The sequence below is a fragment of the Antechinus flavipes genome, chromosome 3 (assembly GCF_016432865.1).
Source record: "Antechinus flavipes isolate AdamAnt ecotype Samford, QLD, Australia chromosome 3, AdamAnt_v2, whole genome shotgun sequence".
NCBI classification, from domain to species: Eukaryota; Metazoa; Chordata; class Mammalia; order Dasyuromorphia; family Dasyuridae; genus Antechinus; species Antechinus flavipes.
The window spans coordinates 552,082,496-552,102,589 of record NC_067400.1 but is presented as its reverse complement, the minus strand read 5'-3'; the positions used below and the strand labels follow the sequence as shown (position 1 = coordinate 552,102,589).

Here is a 20,094-nt window from a genome sequence, read left to right as displayed (position 1 = left end):
GAGTGAGAGCCTCAGGACAGGGTTTGGGAGACCTGGATTCCAATCCTTTCTCCTCTCTCTGAGCTTCTTTTCCCTCTTCCATAAAATACAAACAATCCCTGCCCTCATTCCTTCCCAAGACTCTTCTGAGGACCAAATTGGGTAACCAGCATAATTATGAGGCGGCCCCATTTGGTCGTTTCAGTTGTGTCCGACTCTTCATGATCCTACGCGAGGTTTTCTTGACATACTGGAGCGGTTTACCATTTCCGTCTCCAGCTCATTTTACAGATGAAGAAGTGAGATAAGCAAAGTAAAGTGACTTGCCCAGGCTCATTAGCTATTGAATGTCTGAGGCTGGATTTGAGCTCAAGGAGATGAGTCTTCCTGACTCCAGGTCTCTCTCCATAATTATGATGATAACTCGAGTCCAATGTCACTAATCATCTTTCAGCATCCACCCTCCCTCTCTACTGTGGTCAAAGGCACCAGCATCGTTACTGAGAAGGCCCTGCTGATGCTTGGACTATCCCACTCAGATGACAGCAGTGGCCTCTCCTCATGGGCCTCCTGCTTCCTCCTTCAGTCCAGCCCACCATTGGCCCCCACTCCATCAGCTCTAGTGGCTTCCTCTAGTCTCTAGGAGAAAATGACTGGCTCGGAAGCTCAGTCCACTAATTCTCACCTACCCTCCTCACCGCACTAGACACTACTGCCCCTTCTACACTTTGGTCAGTCCAACTGGCCGCCTTTCTGTTTCTTACACAAAGTTCCCCATCTTGGAGTCTCTGCATGGGCTGTATTCCACATGAGGAAGGCTGTCTCATTAGGTGCCTCACAGAGTCTTTGAGACAGAGACAAGCACCTCCTTCTGCGGGAAGCCTTTCCTAATTTCCTACAACTACTGTCATCCTCCCCAAACTACCTTGTATTTAGCTAGATTAAAGCATCTGTTGATGTTCAGTCATTTTTCAGTCACATCCCACTCCTTTGTATACACTTTGGCAAATATACTGAGGGGTTTGCCATTTCCTTCTCCAGATTATTTTACAAATGAGGAAACTGAGGCAAACAAGATTAAGGATTGCCCAGGATCACATATGAGTTTTATCTCCCTTAGACTATGACCTCCTTGAGAGCAGGGTCATTTACTTCCATTTCTTTGTATCCTTATGCTTGGTACAGTACCTGGCATACAGTAAGTGCTTAATAAATGTTTACTGACTGGCAATAGCTTTGGGAAGTAGATGGTACAACTATTATGCCTACCTTACATTTAAGGAAAATTAGAAGCAGAGACTTTAATGATTTGCCCAAGGTAAAGCAGCTAAGTTTTAGAGTCAGGGCTGAAATCCAGGTCTTTTGACTCTTAAGTCCAGTACTCTTTTGACACCACCAAATGTCTCTAGTTAGTGCCATAAAATTCAATTACATTCAATGTATAGAATATCAGAACTAGGAGAGAACTGAGATCATTGCCAGCTCTGTCTCATTTTACAGAAATGAATTTAGCTCATGGGTGGCCTTCATCAAGCCTACCATACTTCCAGTGGAAATGGCCACTTCACTCCCTGCTCTAGGTACAGCTTTCAGGAATCCAAGGACAGCATACCAGGAGGAGGCACTCAAGGGGGACCAAAACTCAGTTTGGACATTTACCAAGTTGTCTACAACAACGTCGGGCTCTGTGTTCAATGTTTCTGATACAAAGATATAAACTAAGTCCCTGTTCTCAAGGAGTCTGACAGGGATCTACACCATGCCTATTCCTTTCTCCTTAACTTACCCAAAGAAAATAAAGAATGCCTCAAATTAGAATCTATTCATTTTACAGAGGAGGCAACTGAGGCTCACAGAGAAGAGGTGACCTTCACAGAGTCCCATGAACAATAAGTAACAGAGCTGACGCTTGGACTGAAGGTTCAGACTCTGAGTCCAGCGGCATGTCGCTTATACAGCCTTTTGTCTCTTCCGTTCATGTGTGTCACTCGGATAATCAGGTACTGAATGGTCTATGTTGCTTCTGATTTTCAGATTCTGAAGTCCCTAGGCTGTTTTTATCCTGGGATTTCATGTAAGGATGAAAAGGGCTAACACATGTAACAACATGAGGAACAACAGCTCCAATTTCTTTAGTATTTCATCATTCACACAGCCCTTTCCTTCTCACAGCCATGCTTTGAGATAGGATTACCAGCCCCATTCCAGGACACCAAATTTCAGAAGGCAGGTGCTGCCACACTTCCATTTATAGATGATTTGGTACTGTCTGGTAGCTGAGGAAGGCCTGTGGGACCATCTTTACTGGAATTGAGAGCAGGGATGTGGGGGCCCCGACAGAGCGCTCCTCTGGAAGAGTGATTTCTCAGTGTGCAGCTGAGTTTCCTTCCAGGCTCAGTCTTGCTATCTCCCAAAGCTCTGTTCTGGTTCACCAGGTTCCTGGAATGATCAACAATCGTCACACTCCATCGCTGATCATTGTAAGGAAAGGTGGGAGGCTCCCAGGCCATCCCTCTGCGGACAGGCAAACAACAAGGCCTGTGGCTGCCTGGACATCAAAGGTGGTCAAACAGACCCAGTGCCCCCCAGCCCTCCGCCTGCTAAGTCTGACAAATGTCATCTGAAGAAGCATCCCCAAGGAGGTCATGACTTTCTGCTTGTCCCGGCACACATCAAAGTTGGTACCACACACGAACTCGGCACATGGATTCGAATCGTGCCGCTCGACAGCGGATATTCATCCTTTGTGCTTGGTTTTAATCCTGTGTTTTCCCAAGTAATTAAGCCTTTTTGCTTATGAACTTGTGACTAAGTAAAGCATCGCTGAGAGGTTGTAACATCAAAGCATTTTCTACCGTCTGTCCCGTGTTTGGAGAAATTGGATTTCTTTCTCTTTTCAAATAAAAACTAATTCAATTTAGTTATTGGCCAAGCATATTTACAAGGGCCTTTTAGGGTTATAAGAACTTGTGGCCACAACCCTGAAAAAAGGAGAAGGGGAGAATGAGAAGGAAGGGAGGAAATAGAGAAAGGGGAGAGAGGGAGAGAGAGATTGATTCAAGCTTCAGTTGCTTAGGGTCAAATAAGCAATCACAACATGGGAAAGATAGCATGGCCAAATCAAAAAAATTGTGCAAAAAGGACCCCGAAGGAGAGATTGATGGGAGATACAGTCCCAGGCTCTTCCAAGATATAACTCCTACAATAATATCAATAAGTGGTTCTCTGGATCTCAGCTGACAGTAACAGGACACTCGTTGAGCCATGAAGACCCATTATTCCATGTTAGCTCATAGAATCAAAAATTGGGATCAACTGTAGAAATTATTATGGCTAACTCCTTCATTTAACTTAGAAAGAACTCAGGCTTAAATGACTTGCCTGAGATCATATAGGTACTGAACTGAAAGTCTGAGATCAAATTCATGTTTTCTGACTTCAAATCCAGTGCTCTTCAAAACAACCCAGCACTGTTAAACTTGTTAAGAGGCTTATCTTTACCTGAAAAGCTTTTTCTGAAATCAGCTTCCCTGTAACACTGAAGAATTTCCTCACCAGCAAGTTATTTCAAGGTTATCTAGTTTACCTTATACCTGAGCAAGAAGTATATCTCTACATCATCAATAAAAGGAATTTACATTTGTTGATACATTCATTGAACAGTGATTCACTGTTCCCATTGGTCTTAGTTCTTAGGCTACCTGGGCCCAAGTAGAACAAATTTATTCCTTCTGCCACATGACAGCCCATAGATATGTGAAGATGGGATCAGTACACACTAGTTCTATTCTCTGGAAGCTAACTCAAAATGGGGCATTTAAAAACTTATATATAATTAAGGTTATTTCAATTTTACTTATTGTGGGAGATAAAGCAGAGGACTGCTAAGGTCTTTTCCATACATTGGATATACTTGCAGACATGATACTCCAGGACCTGTTTTTGATTTAACAGTGGGTTATGCCATGAGGCCTCAGCTTAGGCACACCTAAAAGTGTTAAGTAACACTCCAGCAGATTAGGAATAAAAGAATACATATGAGATAAATACACCCATTGTTATGCCAGGCTCACCAAAAACCATTTTCCGAAGGCCCCTAGATAAGACAACAGATGTCAGGTTAAATAAACAACTCACAGAATTATCAGCTTTCGAAGTTTCTAGTTGAATTCAGAACTGGGAAAGAATACCCTTCACAACAGTTGTAATTAGTCTGGTGTCTTAAGAAAAACAATTGTGATAACTGCATTTCAATATAATTGATTTCCTTTGTAATTCTATCTTATTTTAAGCATTTAAAAATATGATTCTGAGATGGAGTCTTTAGGCTTCAGCATGACTAAAAAAAAAAAAAAATTAGGAACCTCAGATGTAAAACATTACTGAGAAATGGTCACCCAGGGTTCTGCAAAAGTTTAGACCAGTCTCATTCAATACAACAAATATTTGTTAAGGATCTAAATGTAAGGAATAGTGCTTAAAACTGAATGTGATTAAAATAGAGAAAATTATAGGAGTGGCAATTCCAGAATAATTTTCCCCTTAAAGTCCCCTCTCTCCCCACCATGATACAGCAGGGTATCCACATTAAGGGTTTTCAGTCCAGGCATTTATCACCATGTGCCTTTTCAAAAGAGAAGAGGGAATATACCTATAGAGCAAGGTGAAAAGCTATGACAATCTTCTGGAGAAGGTGGTACAAGCTTAGGGAAACCAGCAATGCTCAAGCCAGCTAGGCCAGCTTGAGAATGCAGGTGGTGAATTGCTGGCATCAGTGGGCAGGGCCCTGCACAGAAGAACTACTCAGTGGTGGGTTGATTTGTGAACAATAAACTGATTAATGCTCAGACTATTTACTTTTATAGAGAAGGAAACTGAGCTCAATGGAAAGAGTTATACCTAAGATCAAAGAGCTAGTCAGGAATAGAGCTTGGATTAAAACAGGGCTCTCAAATTGAGTATTCTTTCCAACAGATGAAAAAAACAGAAGGAAGCATAATGTAATGAAAGGAACAGTGCTGGAACAGAAGTGGGGAACTGGTTTTGAGGCCTACCTCTGCCACTAGATTGGTGTGTGGGACCATGAGGAAGTAAACTATCTATAGACCTCAATTTTCTCATAAGTAAGAGGAAAAAGAACTAGACAGATGCTCTCTAAGGTGTCTTGAAGCTTTAAAAATGTATGAATCAAAAAGATAACTAACCATCTAAGAGTGTATTTAACCTCTCTCTTCCCCAACTTCCTCACCTTTTTTGAGGGATAGGGAAGGATGGGGGGGACAAGGCAATTCGAGTTAAGTGACTTGCCCAGGGTCACACAGATAATAAGCATTAAGTATCTGAGGCTGGATTTGAACTCAGGTCCTGCTGACTCCAAGGCCAGTGCTCTATCCACTGCATCATCTAGTTGCCCTTTCCTCACCTTTTAAATGAAACACCTTCGGGGACTGTTGTGAGGATCAAATAAGAATACATACATCAGAGCATTTTCTCAATCAAGCAATCAACAAGTATTCATTAAGCACTTACTATATGCCAAGCACTATACTAGGTAACAAGAATACAGATGCACAAGTGAGTCAATCCTGGCCCTCAAGACTCTGAGATCCCAAGAGGGTGAGAAAAAATGAGCCTCTGAAAATATTTATAAATCCAATAAAAGATAAACACAAAGGGGTGGGCAAATTCTGAAGCAATAAACAGATGTCACTGATTATATGTTTCAAGTACCCAATGAATGAGTCAGAAAATAAGTGCTATAAAGAAGACTGGAGAGGTCAGGGAAGGCTACCAGAAAGAAGACCCAATAAGAAAAGGAATCTGGTAGCTACAAAGGAAAGGAAGCAAACAAGCAACATTCCAAGGTGGAGGAATGGCACCCCCTTTACCTCCATTTCAATTAAACAATTCAAAAAAGTGTGTCCTAATATCTGGTCTGGACCAGGCACTATGCTGGGTGCTGAAGCTACAAAACTATATGCTACTGGAGGTGGAGGGCGATGAGCAGAGCATGTGCAAATATGAACAGAAAATATATAGTAAATACTGCAGTTGAGGTTTTTTATAGGGAGTGGCACCTGAACTGGGTCTTGAGGGGAACTAGGAGATTTCAGAGGTAAAGATGGAAAAGAAGAACATGAGCCTTCTAGGGACAGAGGATAGACAGGATATGCAACAAAGAGGAGATGGGAAATAGAACATCAGATGAGAGAACAGCAAATGGCCCAATCTGGTTATACTGAAAAGTGCATGAAATCAATCAATCAATACATCAATATTTATTTAGCACTTACTATATGTGTCAGACACTGTACTAAGCACTGGGGATACAAAAAGAGGCCAAAGACAGCCCCTACTTTCAAGAAGCTCATAATTTAATGGAGAAGACAACATGCAAATCACTACATATAAACAATCTCTATGTAGATTAAATTGGAGATAGTCAAAGGGACTACAAGAGAGATCTGGAAGTTTCCTATAGAAGGTGGGGTATTAGTTGGAACTTGAAGGAAACCAAGGATGTCATGACAAAGAAGTGAGGAAGAACATCTCAGATCGGGGTGAGGGATGAGGGAAGACAGTGGGGGAGGAGAATCTTGGATCAATTAGTACATGTATATGGGGTGGCAGTGATGGTGTGAAGTGTAAGACTGGAAAGGTCTCTGAATTTAAAAAGGCTTTAGCCTAGCATCTTACAAATGCTCAGAGTGTTTCTCATATCCACTCTGCATCTCTGGTACTGAAGAAGGCAATGTAATACAATGGGAAGAGTCCTCTCTCTCCACTGCGTGTAACTTCTTAAAATTCAATGGCCAAAAGAAAACAAAATGCTACTCTGACTTGGAAAGTCCTTCCTAAGCTAGCTCCAGCCTACCTTTCCTGCCTTATTGGGCATTTCTGCCCTGTATGCACTGAACTTAGTGCTATCCCTTACCATGACTCCCATCTCCTGTCTTTGTACCTCTGAACTGCCTGTTCCCAACACTGAATGCCCTTCCTTCCTCTGCAGACTTAGGGAAGCCCTGGCTTACTTCAAGACTTAACTTAATGACTCTGTGTGCACAAAGCACCTGCTGGGTCCTCCTCCCATGTGCTAATGACTCCCCAAGTAACTCCATAGCTTACCTTTGATTTGTTTTACAGATCTCCCTTTCTCTCTCTCTCTCTGTGTATGTATATATACATACACACACAGATATCTACACCTTTGATCTATTTTATAGATATCTACATGTATGTTAGCCCCTCTGTTAGAACACAAGTTTCTTGAAGACAGGAACTGTTTTGCTTTGCCTTTGCATTTCTAGAGTAGGGGCTTAATAAATGCTTGTTGATTGATTGGGAAGAAAAAAAAAATGTGTTGACTAAATTCTTACTGAGCCTTTTAAAGCCCTTCTACAGGAAACCCTTCCTGATTCCCCACAGGAAGTCATGATCTGTTCTTCCCCAAGCTTCACAGAGCACATGCTGTACCTACCTCTCTGATGCCCCTCTGATAAGAATAAAATCTTATTCTGTTTGATAGTCATTGAAGTATTCCCCTACTAAACTGCAGGGGCTGTGGCTCACATAAATTTTACACCCCCCTCCCCTTCCTTCCCCTAGTCCAACAGAGAGCTTATATGCCAAAAGTATTTCATAAATGTTTGTTGAATCTTAAAGCATAATAAATCGATGTGAGTTCTTCTTCCTCTCCAACCTGTACCAGCTATGGAAAAGGCTTCTTTTTCCCTGACTCTGGAAAGCCTGGGTAGAGATGTATGTGGCATGTCAGTCAGGAGACTTGAAGAGAAGAAGGTGAGAGAGAAGGCAACAGGACCCAGCACTCTTACCTATAGTTTCTGCTGATTGCTGCCACCATGAGAGCTGTCCAACCCAGCTTGTGCCTGGCGTTCACGTTGACACCTTCGGACAAGAGCCTAAAAAAGACAGAAGGTTTTAGTGCTGAGCTTTTGTTAATGTGAAGACACTAAAGAGCAATTAATCACTTCACAACATTTTTTAAGCATCGATTTTGTGTCAAACTTGGTGTTAAGTGCTGAGGACATTAAAAAAAAAAATTCTTTGCCCTTGGGAAGCTTACATTCTCTCTTGAGAAACAGCATGTATGTTTATGAACGTAGACAAAATAAACACAAGGTGAGGGGAGGCCCAAGTACCCATATAGCATCAGGTGAATTCCTATATAGGAGATAACACTTGAGCTGAGCACTAAAAGAAACTAGATACTGTGTTCTAAGAAGTGGACATCAAAGAAGCAAATGAGGGTTTAGGGGATGGAAATCTTGATGTGGGAGTTGATATGGGTAGAGAGAAATCTAGAGCCTGGTAGCTCAATGTCTTGGGGAGGAGGAAAGGAAGAAAGGGGAAGCAGTATAGTGGAAAGAAGTTGTTTGACTATGTCAAAGATAAATTTTGTACAATTTTGTTCTTTACACATGTACAGTACATGTACAAAATATTGTACAATATTGTACAATAAGTTCAGTGCATTCAGGACAGAAATGCCCAATAAGGCGGGAAAGGTTTTTGCTAGCTGCTGGAATCAATACCTGGAAAGGTTAAATGAACTAATTCAAGCTAATGAGTGAATGACTATGAATAAGAACATCTGATGTTAACTCTCCTAGAGGTTATTTTTTTTTTTAAATTAGGTTAAAAAACATTCAAAGCAATCAAATTAATGCTGTATCTAGTATAGTTTAGCAGGCTTCTGCTGATTTGGAAGAAATGGGAAGGGATAGGTGTGGTAGGGAAGGAGACTTTTGGGATCAAAAGAGGACTACTATTAAGATGGGCCAGCCCTACATGAGTAATTGCTCCAGAGTTGTTCCTTTTCCTCTTTTTCTTTACAATTAAACTCACACAATCCCTAAAAGCTTGAAGACTTTTCAAAACAGATTCTGTAAGCCTCAGTGGTTGGGAGTGGAGGGAAGTAAGGGGGTGATGGGAAGGAATTATGGAAGATAGATCAGAGGGAGACTGATTCTAATTATGAGCTAGAAGAGGACCTTAGAAAGCACAGGATAACAAAACTTAGAAATCAACAAAAAATGCTATTTTAAAAAGGGAGAGGAAACCTCATTTTATAGAAGACAAAATCCAGAGTGACTTGTTAAGTGATCTAAGGTCACACAGAGAGAATATGGAGAATAGTAAAAACTCAAATTCATCAAACTGCTTCCCCCCCCCCCCCCGCCCCCAAATTAGTCAAGCTCAAATGAGATTTTGGATGTGACTGTGCATTATAATCTTATAAGATATGAAGATGACACTGAAGCAAGCAAAAGTCATTTATTAAGTGCCAATTATGTGGCACCGTGTTAGGTGCTGGGCATACAAAAGAAAAATGAAGTTCTTTGCTCTGGGAGAGTTCTATATTCTTCCTGGGCCCATGGAGCTCACACTTCTGTGCTGCTCCAAGTTGCCAAAGACAGCTAAGGGTATTCATGTCAACTGATAATTGACCAAGAATTCCCTCAAAAACAACCTTGACCAGGTGCTCACTAGCGTTGGCCTGAAGATCTACTTCTCACCAAAGCATCCCATTCTGACATCTCATAGAAAGTTCTTACCTACAGTGAACTGAAATTTGCTTCCCTGAAACATTCTTTTCTTATAGTTCTGCTTTCTAAGGACACGCAAAACAACCCTAATCCCTCCCTCTTGTCCAACCATCAAGAAACGGTGACCATATTTTGCTTTCCCTCTACTCCTGGAATATCAAGGCTATTTAAAATATTTTCTTCAATGAATGAATGAATGAATGAATGAATAAAAGATACACAAGAAACAACATATCAGAGCAGAAAGTACAAGTCTTATAGTCAGGAAATCTAGGTCTTTAGTACTCAGTATGTGACCCTGAACGAATCACAACCTTTCCCAACCTCAGTTTCCACTTTTGTAGAATGAGAATAACTGGTAAATGTCTCAGAGGGTTATTATTATAAAGTCTTTTTTAAAGTTTATAGTGTTAGGGAAATGGTGGCTATAAATCCTTCTCTCTCTACTACCCTGGAAGGAAAAGTACTTAATAGATATAATTTCAAAGTCTCGGTCCCATAAAGAGAAAGAATGTCCCTGGACTTCTAGGGATGGAAAAAACCCCTTCAGAGTAGCTTAGGGAAGACCTGAGATGCAGAATTTTACAAAACCAGGCTGAAGTTTGGTTATGCTTGTTTGCAAATCAATGCCCAGCGGGGACTTCCATTTCAAAGCCCCCTGGCAGCTTCAAGCTGAGAGCCAGCTGAAAGGGCTGCAGAGGCTGGGGAAAAGGCAGGAGGTCCTCCCTGACTGTTTTTACTACGCACAGTGAATTAATCTCTTTTAAAAAGAGCTATGTTTGTGACAAAGCACGGTGAGTCTGGAAAGGTTAAAATTCCATCATGGAGGAGATGATGAGTGGGAGCCTTAATACAGACTGCCACTCTGCAAGGCAGCTGGAGAAGCAGCATCTCTCTGCCCATAGGTGCAATAAATAGCAAGGAACCTATCTGGCCAAAGCCTTCTGGGCCTGACCTCCCCATGTTGGATCCAGGCCTGAGAAAGGACCCAGAGATTGAGAGTTCTGTTTTGCTAACAAGGCAAGATTCACTCTTCTTTGCTAACCTTACTGGTAGGCAAAATCAGTAATAAGCCCCCAAATCTCATTATCCTGCCATACTGTGGAAAAAACAATGGCTCTGTAGTCATAAGATCTGGATGTGAATCTCCTGCTCTGCCAGTTCTAAGTCCTTTCCTTTTCTGAGCTGATTAAGAAATCATCTCCAACAGAGCTTGAATATATGAACATTCTATGATCTCTGATATTCCATGATCTGTGGTGGAAAGTGACTCTGAAAGTCAGAACATGTCTGCTACAATTTCTAGACTTAGGAAAGGCAACACTGATTCTGGTGTCTCTGAAGGGCAGTTTAAATGTCAGTTCTATTCCTTAACTAGTTATGTAATCTTGGATAAGGCACTTCATCTCTCTTCCCTGTTTTCCTTATCTATAAATGAAGGAGTTAGGACTACACTCAGTTCTAGGCCCTCTGACCAAATCTTCACTGGGATTTGCTACTAGCAGCTTTTCTTAAAGGTAAAAGGAGAGACGTCTGAGCAAGACTGGAAGGCAGCTTTGGGTTCTTCTGGATAAGAAGCTACCCTCATTCTCACCCTGGAGATACCTCCCATGTTTTTTTCCTCTTGCTATTTTATTCCTAATCGATAAGGAGCGGTTAGTGAACTTCAATTGCACATTGTTCTAGCAGACTTCTGGGCCTTCAGCTGCTCTTGTGGAGGGGGTACAACCCCATTTTTGTCCCTCCTCCCTCGTAGAAGGGGCCAAGGGCTGGAAGCAGTGAGCCGTGCAAACCAGATCATTATCGGGCCACTTAAGCCCTGGCTGGAGCCTGGCAGAAGGTGTGTGTTGATAGCAACAACAGACCAGGTTAAGTCCCTCTTACCTGTAGGCTGCTGCTAAGACTCCCTTTTGGGTCCATGAGAAAGAAGATGGGGTTGGAAAGGAAGGGGAACTTCAGAGAGCTCCAGATGGCTGACAAGGTTATCCTTAAACAAAAATGCTGACCTTATGTATGTGCTATCCTTCCCATAACATGGTATTATCCGGGCTGCAGGTATTAACTCCTACATGGCTGGATGGGACCCACCTACCTCTTCATTCACAGGGGCTCGAAATGCATCAATCAATTATCTTGCTCTTATAAGTGTTTTACATTACATACTTGACTTTTCTTTCATTTAAGGCCCAGAGGGAGCAGTAGAGCTCCCTCCTCCAAGAAACTTCCTTAGTTGGAGTTTTTCAAAAGGATATTTCTAAGGTAATAAATGAACCCTTAATAAACCTCAAAGTGCTATGTATTACTATTAAAATTTCAGCCCATGTAATGGCTCCCATCTTGATACTCCTATACATGGTATCTCTTCTGATACTTCCCCACTTAGCTCTTTTGTAAAGTGGGGCTCATATCCTACTTTCTGCCTCACAGAATGGTTAGAGGAAAGTCCTTTGCAAATTTTAAAAGCATGAGATAGGGGAGAAACAGGACAAAGGGCTCGGCTCCAGGTCACAGAATGGATAAGTAACAGAGCTGAGACCAGTCCAAGCCAGTGATCTTGCTGCCATACCACACTCTTTTTCTGGCTGAGATCAAGAAGGTATTTGAAAAAGACTTTTTGAAGCACTGATTTCTGTCATTCAATCATTCTATAAATACTTGTTATGTAACACCTCTGCAACTACTGCTGGGCTGAGTTTTGGGAGGAAGAAAAAGGAATAGAGCAGACCCAGTCTCTGTCCGCCAGGGTTCATATTTAGGGAGGCAGGACCCAACCTTATGAAATGACCAGGTTACAATGCAGGACAATATTAAGAGCTTTCACAAGGCAGGGAATGAAAACAATACACATAAATCCAGAGAGGGCTTCCTGGAGGAAGCAGGCATTTAGCTGGGTCTGAAAGGACTACAGCTGGTCTCTGCCAGGGTCCTCTTTGGAAACCTGTTCAATGGGTAAACAGCAGGAAAACAGAAAACCCTTGGCTCTGACACCCTGGAAAACATACTAGACAGAGTGTCAGGAGCTTGAGGTCTCTCAGTGACTTCTTGTGTGATGCTAGGCATCAGGCCCCATTCCTACTGCATCACTGTCCCCTCTCTGTAAGGTAAAAAAGGGAGCTAGATCTTTTCTCTGATCCCCTGCTGAAGGTGCACCTGGGAGGAAGGATAAAGAGGCTGTCTGCCCACGGAATAGAGCAGCCCTCCATGGCCCCTGGCCAAGGTAACTGGAGCTCCAGTCTGAGTCTGCACATTCACCTCAGGGTCCCTGAAGGAATAAAGTTTTGTGACTCATCAGAAAGTGCCTGGGCCCTATCCAGGCTAAGTCAGAGTGGAGAGCTGAGAGCACCACCTACTGGCATGAACACGTGCACATCTGCTCCTAGAAGGGCAGGCTGGGCTTCATCAGCCACAGCTTTCTCATAGGGAAAGCAGGGAGGGAGGTCCTACTTACTGAAGGGGTTGGAGCAGGAAGCAGACTATGAAGGGAAATCTAAGCCCTGGGAGGGAAGCTGGACTAGATGTCCCCACATCCCTTCGAGCTGGCTACCTACATCTTGGGACAGTTTTTCTGGACCCATGAAAGCTGTTAACTTTAGTGGCCTGGGCTAGGCTAGGATGTCTGCAGCTTTGGGATATGACTATCTATGTGACTAAGACAATGCTATGAGTTTCCTAGACTGTTTGGTCTGAGCCTGGAAAATGGGCCTGTTCTTTCTATTACAAAATGAGTGACTAAAAGATATCAGGATTATGGGATTTGGGAACTGGAGGCAACTGAGTTATTATTATTATTATAATTTTTTTTAAAATAAAGGATGGTTGTATTACACACTCCCTAATCTCTCAACTCCCATGCGGTGCATGGGATTGGAGACCTAAACTTGGGCTCAGTCTGAGATCCAGTTTGGAGCTCAATCCAGAACCAGGATTAGAAATAAAACTAAGTGGTACCTGAATGGTGTCCAAACCCACAATTTTGGTCTCTTGAATAAAATACAATTGGCCAATTAAATACAATGCCCCAACCCTGGCACAGTCTGGACTCATCTGAGATTACCTACTAAATCATGTTAAGGGACAAAGACCTTTTTGGAGAAGGGTTGCTACTAGTGAACAATGCCTGCTCCTCATACCTCACTCTCTCACTCTCACTCAGTCACTACTGACTGAGCTTATTATCCCTGGAGTCTGAGTTACACTGCCTAACATTCTGCTCTTTTTCTCCAGATTATTAAAAGTTCTGCCTCTCATTTGTTTAGCTGGACTAAAAATGCCTAATGGCAGAAATCGAATGGCAGGAACCATGGCCCTCTTTCAATAAATTCAGCATATATAATCAAGCCACTATGTGCAGAGCACCGAGGAAAGGGGAAGCTATAAAATCACCCCCATTTGGGTCCCTGCCCTCAGGAGCTCACAGTCTATTATGAGGATAAGACACAAACATAACTATGATGGACATTAAACTTAGGTGCATTTCAGAAGTGTCATGAGGTCTGAGAACATAGCTGGTTTCCCTGAACATAGCCTGAAAGTACAAGATGGATATCTTCAAACAGGAAGCAAAGCTATGGGGTAGAAAGGGGCAGTTTATTCTATATGGCCCTAGAAGGTAGAAGCAATACCAATGAGGAGCAACAAAAGGGCAGGTACCAGTTGAACATGAGAGAGAACCATCATTCTTTCCCCAAATATATGTGTGTGTGTGTGTGTGTGTGTGTGTGTGTGTATAAAACAAAATGCAAGCAAATAAGAACAGAGAGTGAAAATGCTGTTGTGTTCCACACTCTGTTCCCACAGTCCTCTCTCTAGGTGCAGATGGCTTTCTTCATCACTGCACAAATGGAACTGGTTTGAATCATCTCAATGAAGAGAGCCACGTCCATCAGAATTGATTGTCATATAGTCTTGTTGTTGCTGTGTACAATGATCTCCTGGTTCTGCTCATTTCACTCAGCATCAGTTCATGTAAGTCTCTCCAGGCATCTCTGAAATTATCCTGCTGGTTGTTTCTTATAGAACAATAATATTCCACAATATTTATATACCACAATTTATTCAGTCCTTCTCCAATTGATGGCATCCATTCACTTTCCAGTTTCTTGCCACTAAAAAAGGGCTGCCACAAACATTTTTGCACATGTAGGTCCCTTTGAGGGAGAACCAATTAAAATAGATGAATAACTTTCCTTGCAGAAACACTTTCCAGTCCCTGAAATTCTTATACAGGCTGACTGATCCTGGCAAGGAGACTATAAATGGGATTCCTATGTTAGTGGGAAATAAATTAAACATACTTTGGTCCCATTCAGCTTTGGGAGTCTGATTCTATTGCTCTAAGATTCTGAGATTATCACATTCAATGTCATTTATCATATAATAATTTTAAGGTTTTATGTAGATGTGTTGTAAAAATGTAACTGGTTGGACTGCCTACTGCTTTTGACCAGGGCTGTTGAGGTGACTGATTTCCAGGATGGGAAAGGCACCTGGGCTACTGGGCTGTCCTAATCCATGAGGGACCCTCCTCCTGGGTTCTTTTTAATAGGCTGGGCCTTGCATGCTGCTGTGGTAATCCTCAGGGAGAAGGACAGCAGGAGGGTCTCCATAGTGCTCCCTTCTCCAACAAAAGGACATTCAGATGGAAGCTCAGAACAAGCCCAGAAGGGGATTCTTATGCAGCCTTCCCCAGTACCCCTTCCAATCCACATGAATGCCAGAATGAGGAGGCCACTCAACATCAGCTGCCTGATCCCCCTTCTCCTGCTGTGTTGGTTCTGAAGAAGAAATGGAGCCTTCAATCAATCAATCAATCAACCAGCTAAGTCTCTACTGAGTACTTCCCCTCCCACCCCCTGCCCCAACTTGGGGCTCTGTCCCAGCCAGGCTGATGGAGAGAAAGTTGGTCACTGGACTAAAAATTGGATACAGAACCAGAGAATCTAAGCTTCAATCCCAACTCTGCCATTTATAATTTGTGTGACTTTGGGCCTCAGTTTTCTCATCTGTTAATGAGAGTTTTGGATTAAATGGCCTATGAAGTCCTTTTCTTTTCTTTTTTCTCTTCCCTCTAGTAAATTATTTTTATTACACATTGCTTTATGAATTATGCTGGGAGAAAAAAATCAGTACAGAAGGGAAGAATCATGGGAGAGATAAAAAAAAAAAAAACAGAAAAAAGAAGTGAACATAGCACATGTTGATTTACATTCAGTCTCCACAGTTCTTTTTCTGGATGCAGATGACATTTTCTATCAAGAGTCTATTGGGATTGCTTTAGATCACTGAACCACTAAGAAGAACTAATGTAGTCCTGATTCTGCTTGTTTTGCTCAGCATCAGTTCATATAAATTCTTTCAGGCTTTTCTAAAATCAGCTTGTTCATCATTTTTTATAGAACAATAATATTCTATCTTCAACTTGTTCAGCCATCCCCCAATTAATGGGCATCTACTCATTTTCCAATTTTTTGCTACCACAAAAAGAGCTGCTACAAACATTTTTGCACATGTGGGTTTTTTCCTCCTTTTTATGATCTCTTTGGGATACAGATCCAGTACACTGCTGGGTTAAAGGGTACACACAGTTTTATATTTGGCCAAATTGCTCTCCAGAATGGATCATTTCACAACTCCAACAACAATGCACGAGTATCCCAGTTTTCCATCATGCCCTCCAACATTTATCATTTTTTCCTGTCATCTCAGCCAATCTGGGAGGTGTGAGATGGTACCTCAGAATTGTTTTAATTTGCATTTCTCTAAACAATAGTGATTTAGAGTATTTTTTCATGTAACTATAGATGGCTTTAATTTTGTCAGCTGAAAATTGTCTTTGGTCATTTATCAGTTGGGGGATGACTAGTATTATTATAAATTTGACATCATTCTTTATATACTTTAGAAATGAGACCTTTATCAGAAGTATTGATTGTAAAGATTTTTTCCCAGCTTTGTACTCTATGAAATCCTTTTCAATTCTATGATTCTAGGATTCTAGGATTAATCTGAGAACCTGGGACAGTTTGTTTCATGTCCTAAGGTTTTCCGGCTCAAAAAATAGTGTTTGCCTTATACTGCTGTTGTAGGAAGAACCACACACAAGGATAAGCTCCGGGAGAGCAAGGACTAAGGGTGACTTCTCCACACTGTACCATACTGAGGCTCTAAGAGGTGGAGGTTTCCTGAGTGTGGTATAGAGGGGAATAAGCAGTAAGGACTAGTACGGTTGGAGTAGAGGGGCTATGGTAGAAAACCAATCGGGGAAGAAAAGGAGTAGGGAGAAGAGGAAAAGGGAGAAGGAGCCTGAAGAAACCAGGGCCAGAGGGGAGGCAAATGCCTTAATGTGAAAAAGAGTTAAGGCCTGCAGTGAATTACAACATGGATCAATCGTGTGAGCGGGCAGCCACTTCAGACTGGACTCAGGCTCAGAGGCCACTGCCCGGGTAACTCGCACATGGAAGCTTGCCGGAGTTGGAGGTAGTGAATTAATTCCAGGAGCGTCTGGAGGAAATGCCACATGAGGAGGAGCTGGAGGAGCAGGGGATGCTTAGAGGGGAGAGGAGACGGATGATGGGCCATGAAAGCTGAATAACTAGATTTATTTGCTCAGCTACATGGTGAGGAGCCACATTTTGGTTTAATGTAAAGAAAAACCTGTCCTAGGGTGGAAAGGATTGCACTGAAAAGTAGTGGGCTTTGTCCCTGCTGTACTACTGCCTGGTAAAAACATTACCTCGGCAGATTTGTGTTCAGCAAAGAATTGAACCAGATGGCCTGTAAGACTAGTGAACTTGATGCAGTTTTCTGGGGGAGCTGCTGCTGGGCAGAACCGAAGACTTTCTGGCTCCCATTATAATACCTAGTCAAAGATGAGGAGAAACGGTCCCAGCTTCTAATGAAGCTGACATGTCCCTCCATGGGTAATGGGGGCAAGCAGAGAAGTTCCTGTAGGGCAAAGCTGCCTAAGAGCATCTGGAAGCTGGTGGCGGGTACCAGAACCTGGACACCCTGCGCTCAGAGTCCTCAGAAGCTACCATCCTCACCTTCCCTTTCTGGGGTGGATCTCTCTCCAGTAGTGTGTGATGACAGCAACTTGTTCTGGAAGCCACCAAGAGCGTGATTCTAGCCATGGGAGCTCACTCTCTTGGATAAGGGAGCAGGTGATTCTCCCCCCTCCCCCCCTTTTCCCTCTGGGCCTCAGCTTCCTTCCCATGAAACAATATATAATATACAATAATGACTTTCTCTGCCTCTTCTGTCATTCTTTAGCATTTGACTCAAAGTCAGAGAAGCCTGGCTTTGGAATCTAAGATCTATGGCCAGTACCAGTTTCTGCTTTCTTAGTCTCAGCAGGCCAAGTAGTAGTGAGGCAGTCATGGTCCACACCCTTCCCATCTCTCAGGGCTGCAATTTTGTAACAAGTATTCTATGTAAATGTGAATTGTTACTATTTCTACAGAGCAATAACTTTGTTAAACTTTTCCAAGCTCAAAGAACTTTTGAACAAATAAAACAACCAGCATTTATAGAGCACTTTGATGGCTTACAAAGTGTCTTATGGGTATCATCTCACTGTAACCCTCAAAACAACTCGAGGAGGTAGGTGCTTTATTATCCCCATTTTGTGGATGAAGAGACTTATTTAAGTGATTTGCCCAGTTTCATACAGCTAATAAGTGCCTGAGAAAGGCTCTAAACTTGATCTTGATTCCAAATTCTAGTGCTCTATCAGCCTCACTGATCTGCCTGTGCGGGAAGTAGCCTGGCTAAGTGTGGGGAGATCAATCAAAACAGATTTTACCAGATTGCCCAGGGTCACACAGCTAGGAAATATTAATTGTTTGAGCCCCAGTTTGAACTCAGGTCCTCCTGACTTCAGGGCTGGTGCTCTATCCACTGCGCCACCTAGCTGTCTCTGGAGGAATTCTTTTAGCCAAAGAAATTCAAGACCTCCTCTCTTGATGACCTCATCAACTCCTCAGCTTTACCCATCATTTCTCCACATATGATTCCCAGATCCATTTACCAATCCCCATGAATCTCTCAACCTCTAGGTTCATGCTCCAACTGCTTTTTGGACATTTGAATAAGATGTACTACAGTCACCTCAAACTTAGTGTGTCTAAAACAGAACTCATCATCTCCCTCAAATCAGTCCTTTTCTGTTTGAGGATACTATCATTCCTTCTAACTATCTACATTCACAACCTCGGTCGGAATCAAGATCAAGTTTAGAGCCTTTCTCAGGCACTTATTAGCTGTATGACTCCTTACTCTTCCCCCAAGTTGTCAAATTTTGTCATTTCTGCCTCTCTAACACCTCTTCCTGACCATCCAATCCCAGTATGGGCCCTGTTGCCTCGTGCTTATAATAAATACTTTTTCCTCCTGACAACCTTATCTTTCCCTCTCCAACCCTTCTTCCACAAAGCTGCAAAGTGATTTTCTTAAGGCAAAGGTCTTAAATCATTTTTTATCACTTTTTAAACTTCAGTGGCTCCCTCTGGTCCCTATGGTAAAATACAGAATTCTTGGCTTGGTATTTATTTAAGGCTCTGACTCCAGCCCACTTTTCCTGATCCATTACACTCATTATACACCACTTACTTCCTTCAGGACTGCTTTAGTTTAGGTAAACTGGCCTACTTGCTGTCCCTCACATGGGACCCCAATCTCTTGCCTGTGTGCTTTCAGCACTGTTCCCCTTACCTAGAATGTACTACCTCTTCACTTGTTTCCCCTTCAATTATCCTTCAAAACTCAGCTCAAATACCATCTCCTTTCCTGATCCCTCTAATCCCCAGCAAGTTATCTGATATTTATTTTGTGTATATCCCTCTATGTATAGCTGTTGTTCTCCCTTCAACAGAAAGCTCCAAGAGGGCACGGGTTGTTCCATTTTATCTTTGTATCATCCCCAATGAATAGCTTATCGTATCTTACATGTTCAACCAATGCTTGCTAAGGCTAAAGGAATTCATACACAGATGAAAACTGCAGACCCTTCCCTCCACTCCCCGTTTTGATCTGGATCAGTGATTTCAGAATCAACTCCACTATAGCTTTAGTCTTACGAAGCTGCTGAGGTCATATAGCTATTAATGGTCATGGGAAGACTTTAAACCCAAATCTTCCTCACTCTAAGAATGCTGCACTTCCTCTTTTGGAATCAAAATATTAATTTCTTTCAGGGATAGGAAAAAAAGAGTGAGACTCCCCAAAGATAAAACTATCTGCACTAAACAGATTTCAAGCTGCCTTTACCTCTTCAAACACAGGGCCAGTTCTGCTCCTAATACCTACCAGCCAGAAGTCCAAAAATTCTGACCCACAGATTTGCCTGGTGAAGTTGCCAAGTTACAGAGATCACTAAAACAAATGAACCACACTTTGGAGGGATGATCTTGGGGCTGTTTGCAGCATTTCACCAGGAAAGCCTATGCCCAGCACTGTTCCTGCCTTTTGCCTTAAGTGGCTCCTTCATGTTTTTTGTTTTTTTAAAATTTTATTTATTTTTATTTTTTATTATAGCTTTTTATTTACAAGATAT

At 42.2% G+C, this 20,094-nt stretch overlaps 1 protein-coding gene across 2 annotated transcripts in view; it reads right to left on the bottom strand.

The window, feature by feature from the left end:
• The window catches only part of CLPB (caseinolytic mitochondrial matrix peptidase chaperone subunit B), a 182,149-nt gene that overhangs the window by 145,723 nt on the left and 16,332 nt on the right, over nucleotides 1-20,094 (bottom strand). For both annotated transcript variants that reach the window (XM_051987437.1, XM_051987438.1), the window contains exon 3: nucleotides 7,812-7,898. In XM_051987437.1, coding sequence (XP_051843397.1) covers nucleotides 7,812-7,898 — 87 coding nt within the window. The remainder of the gene's footprint in view (nucleotides 1-7,811; nucleotides 7,899-20,094) is intronic.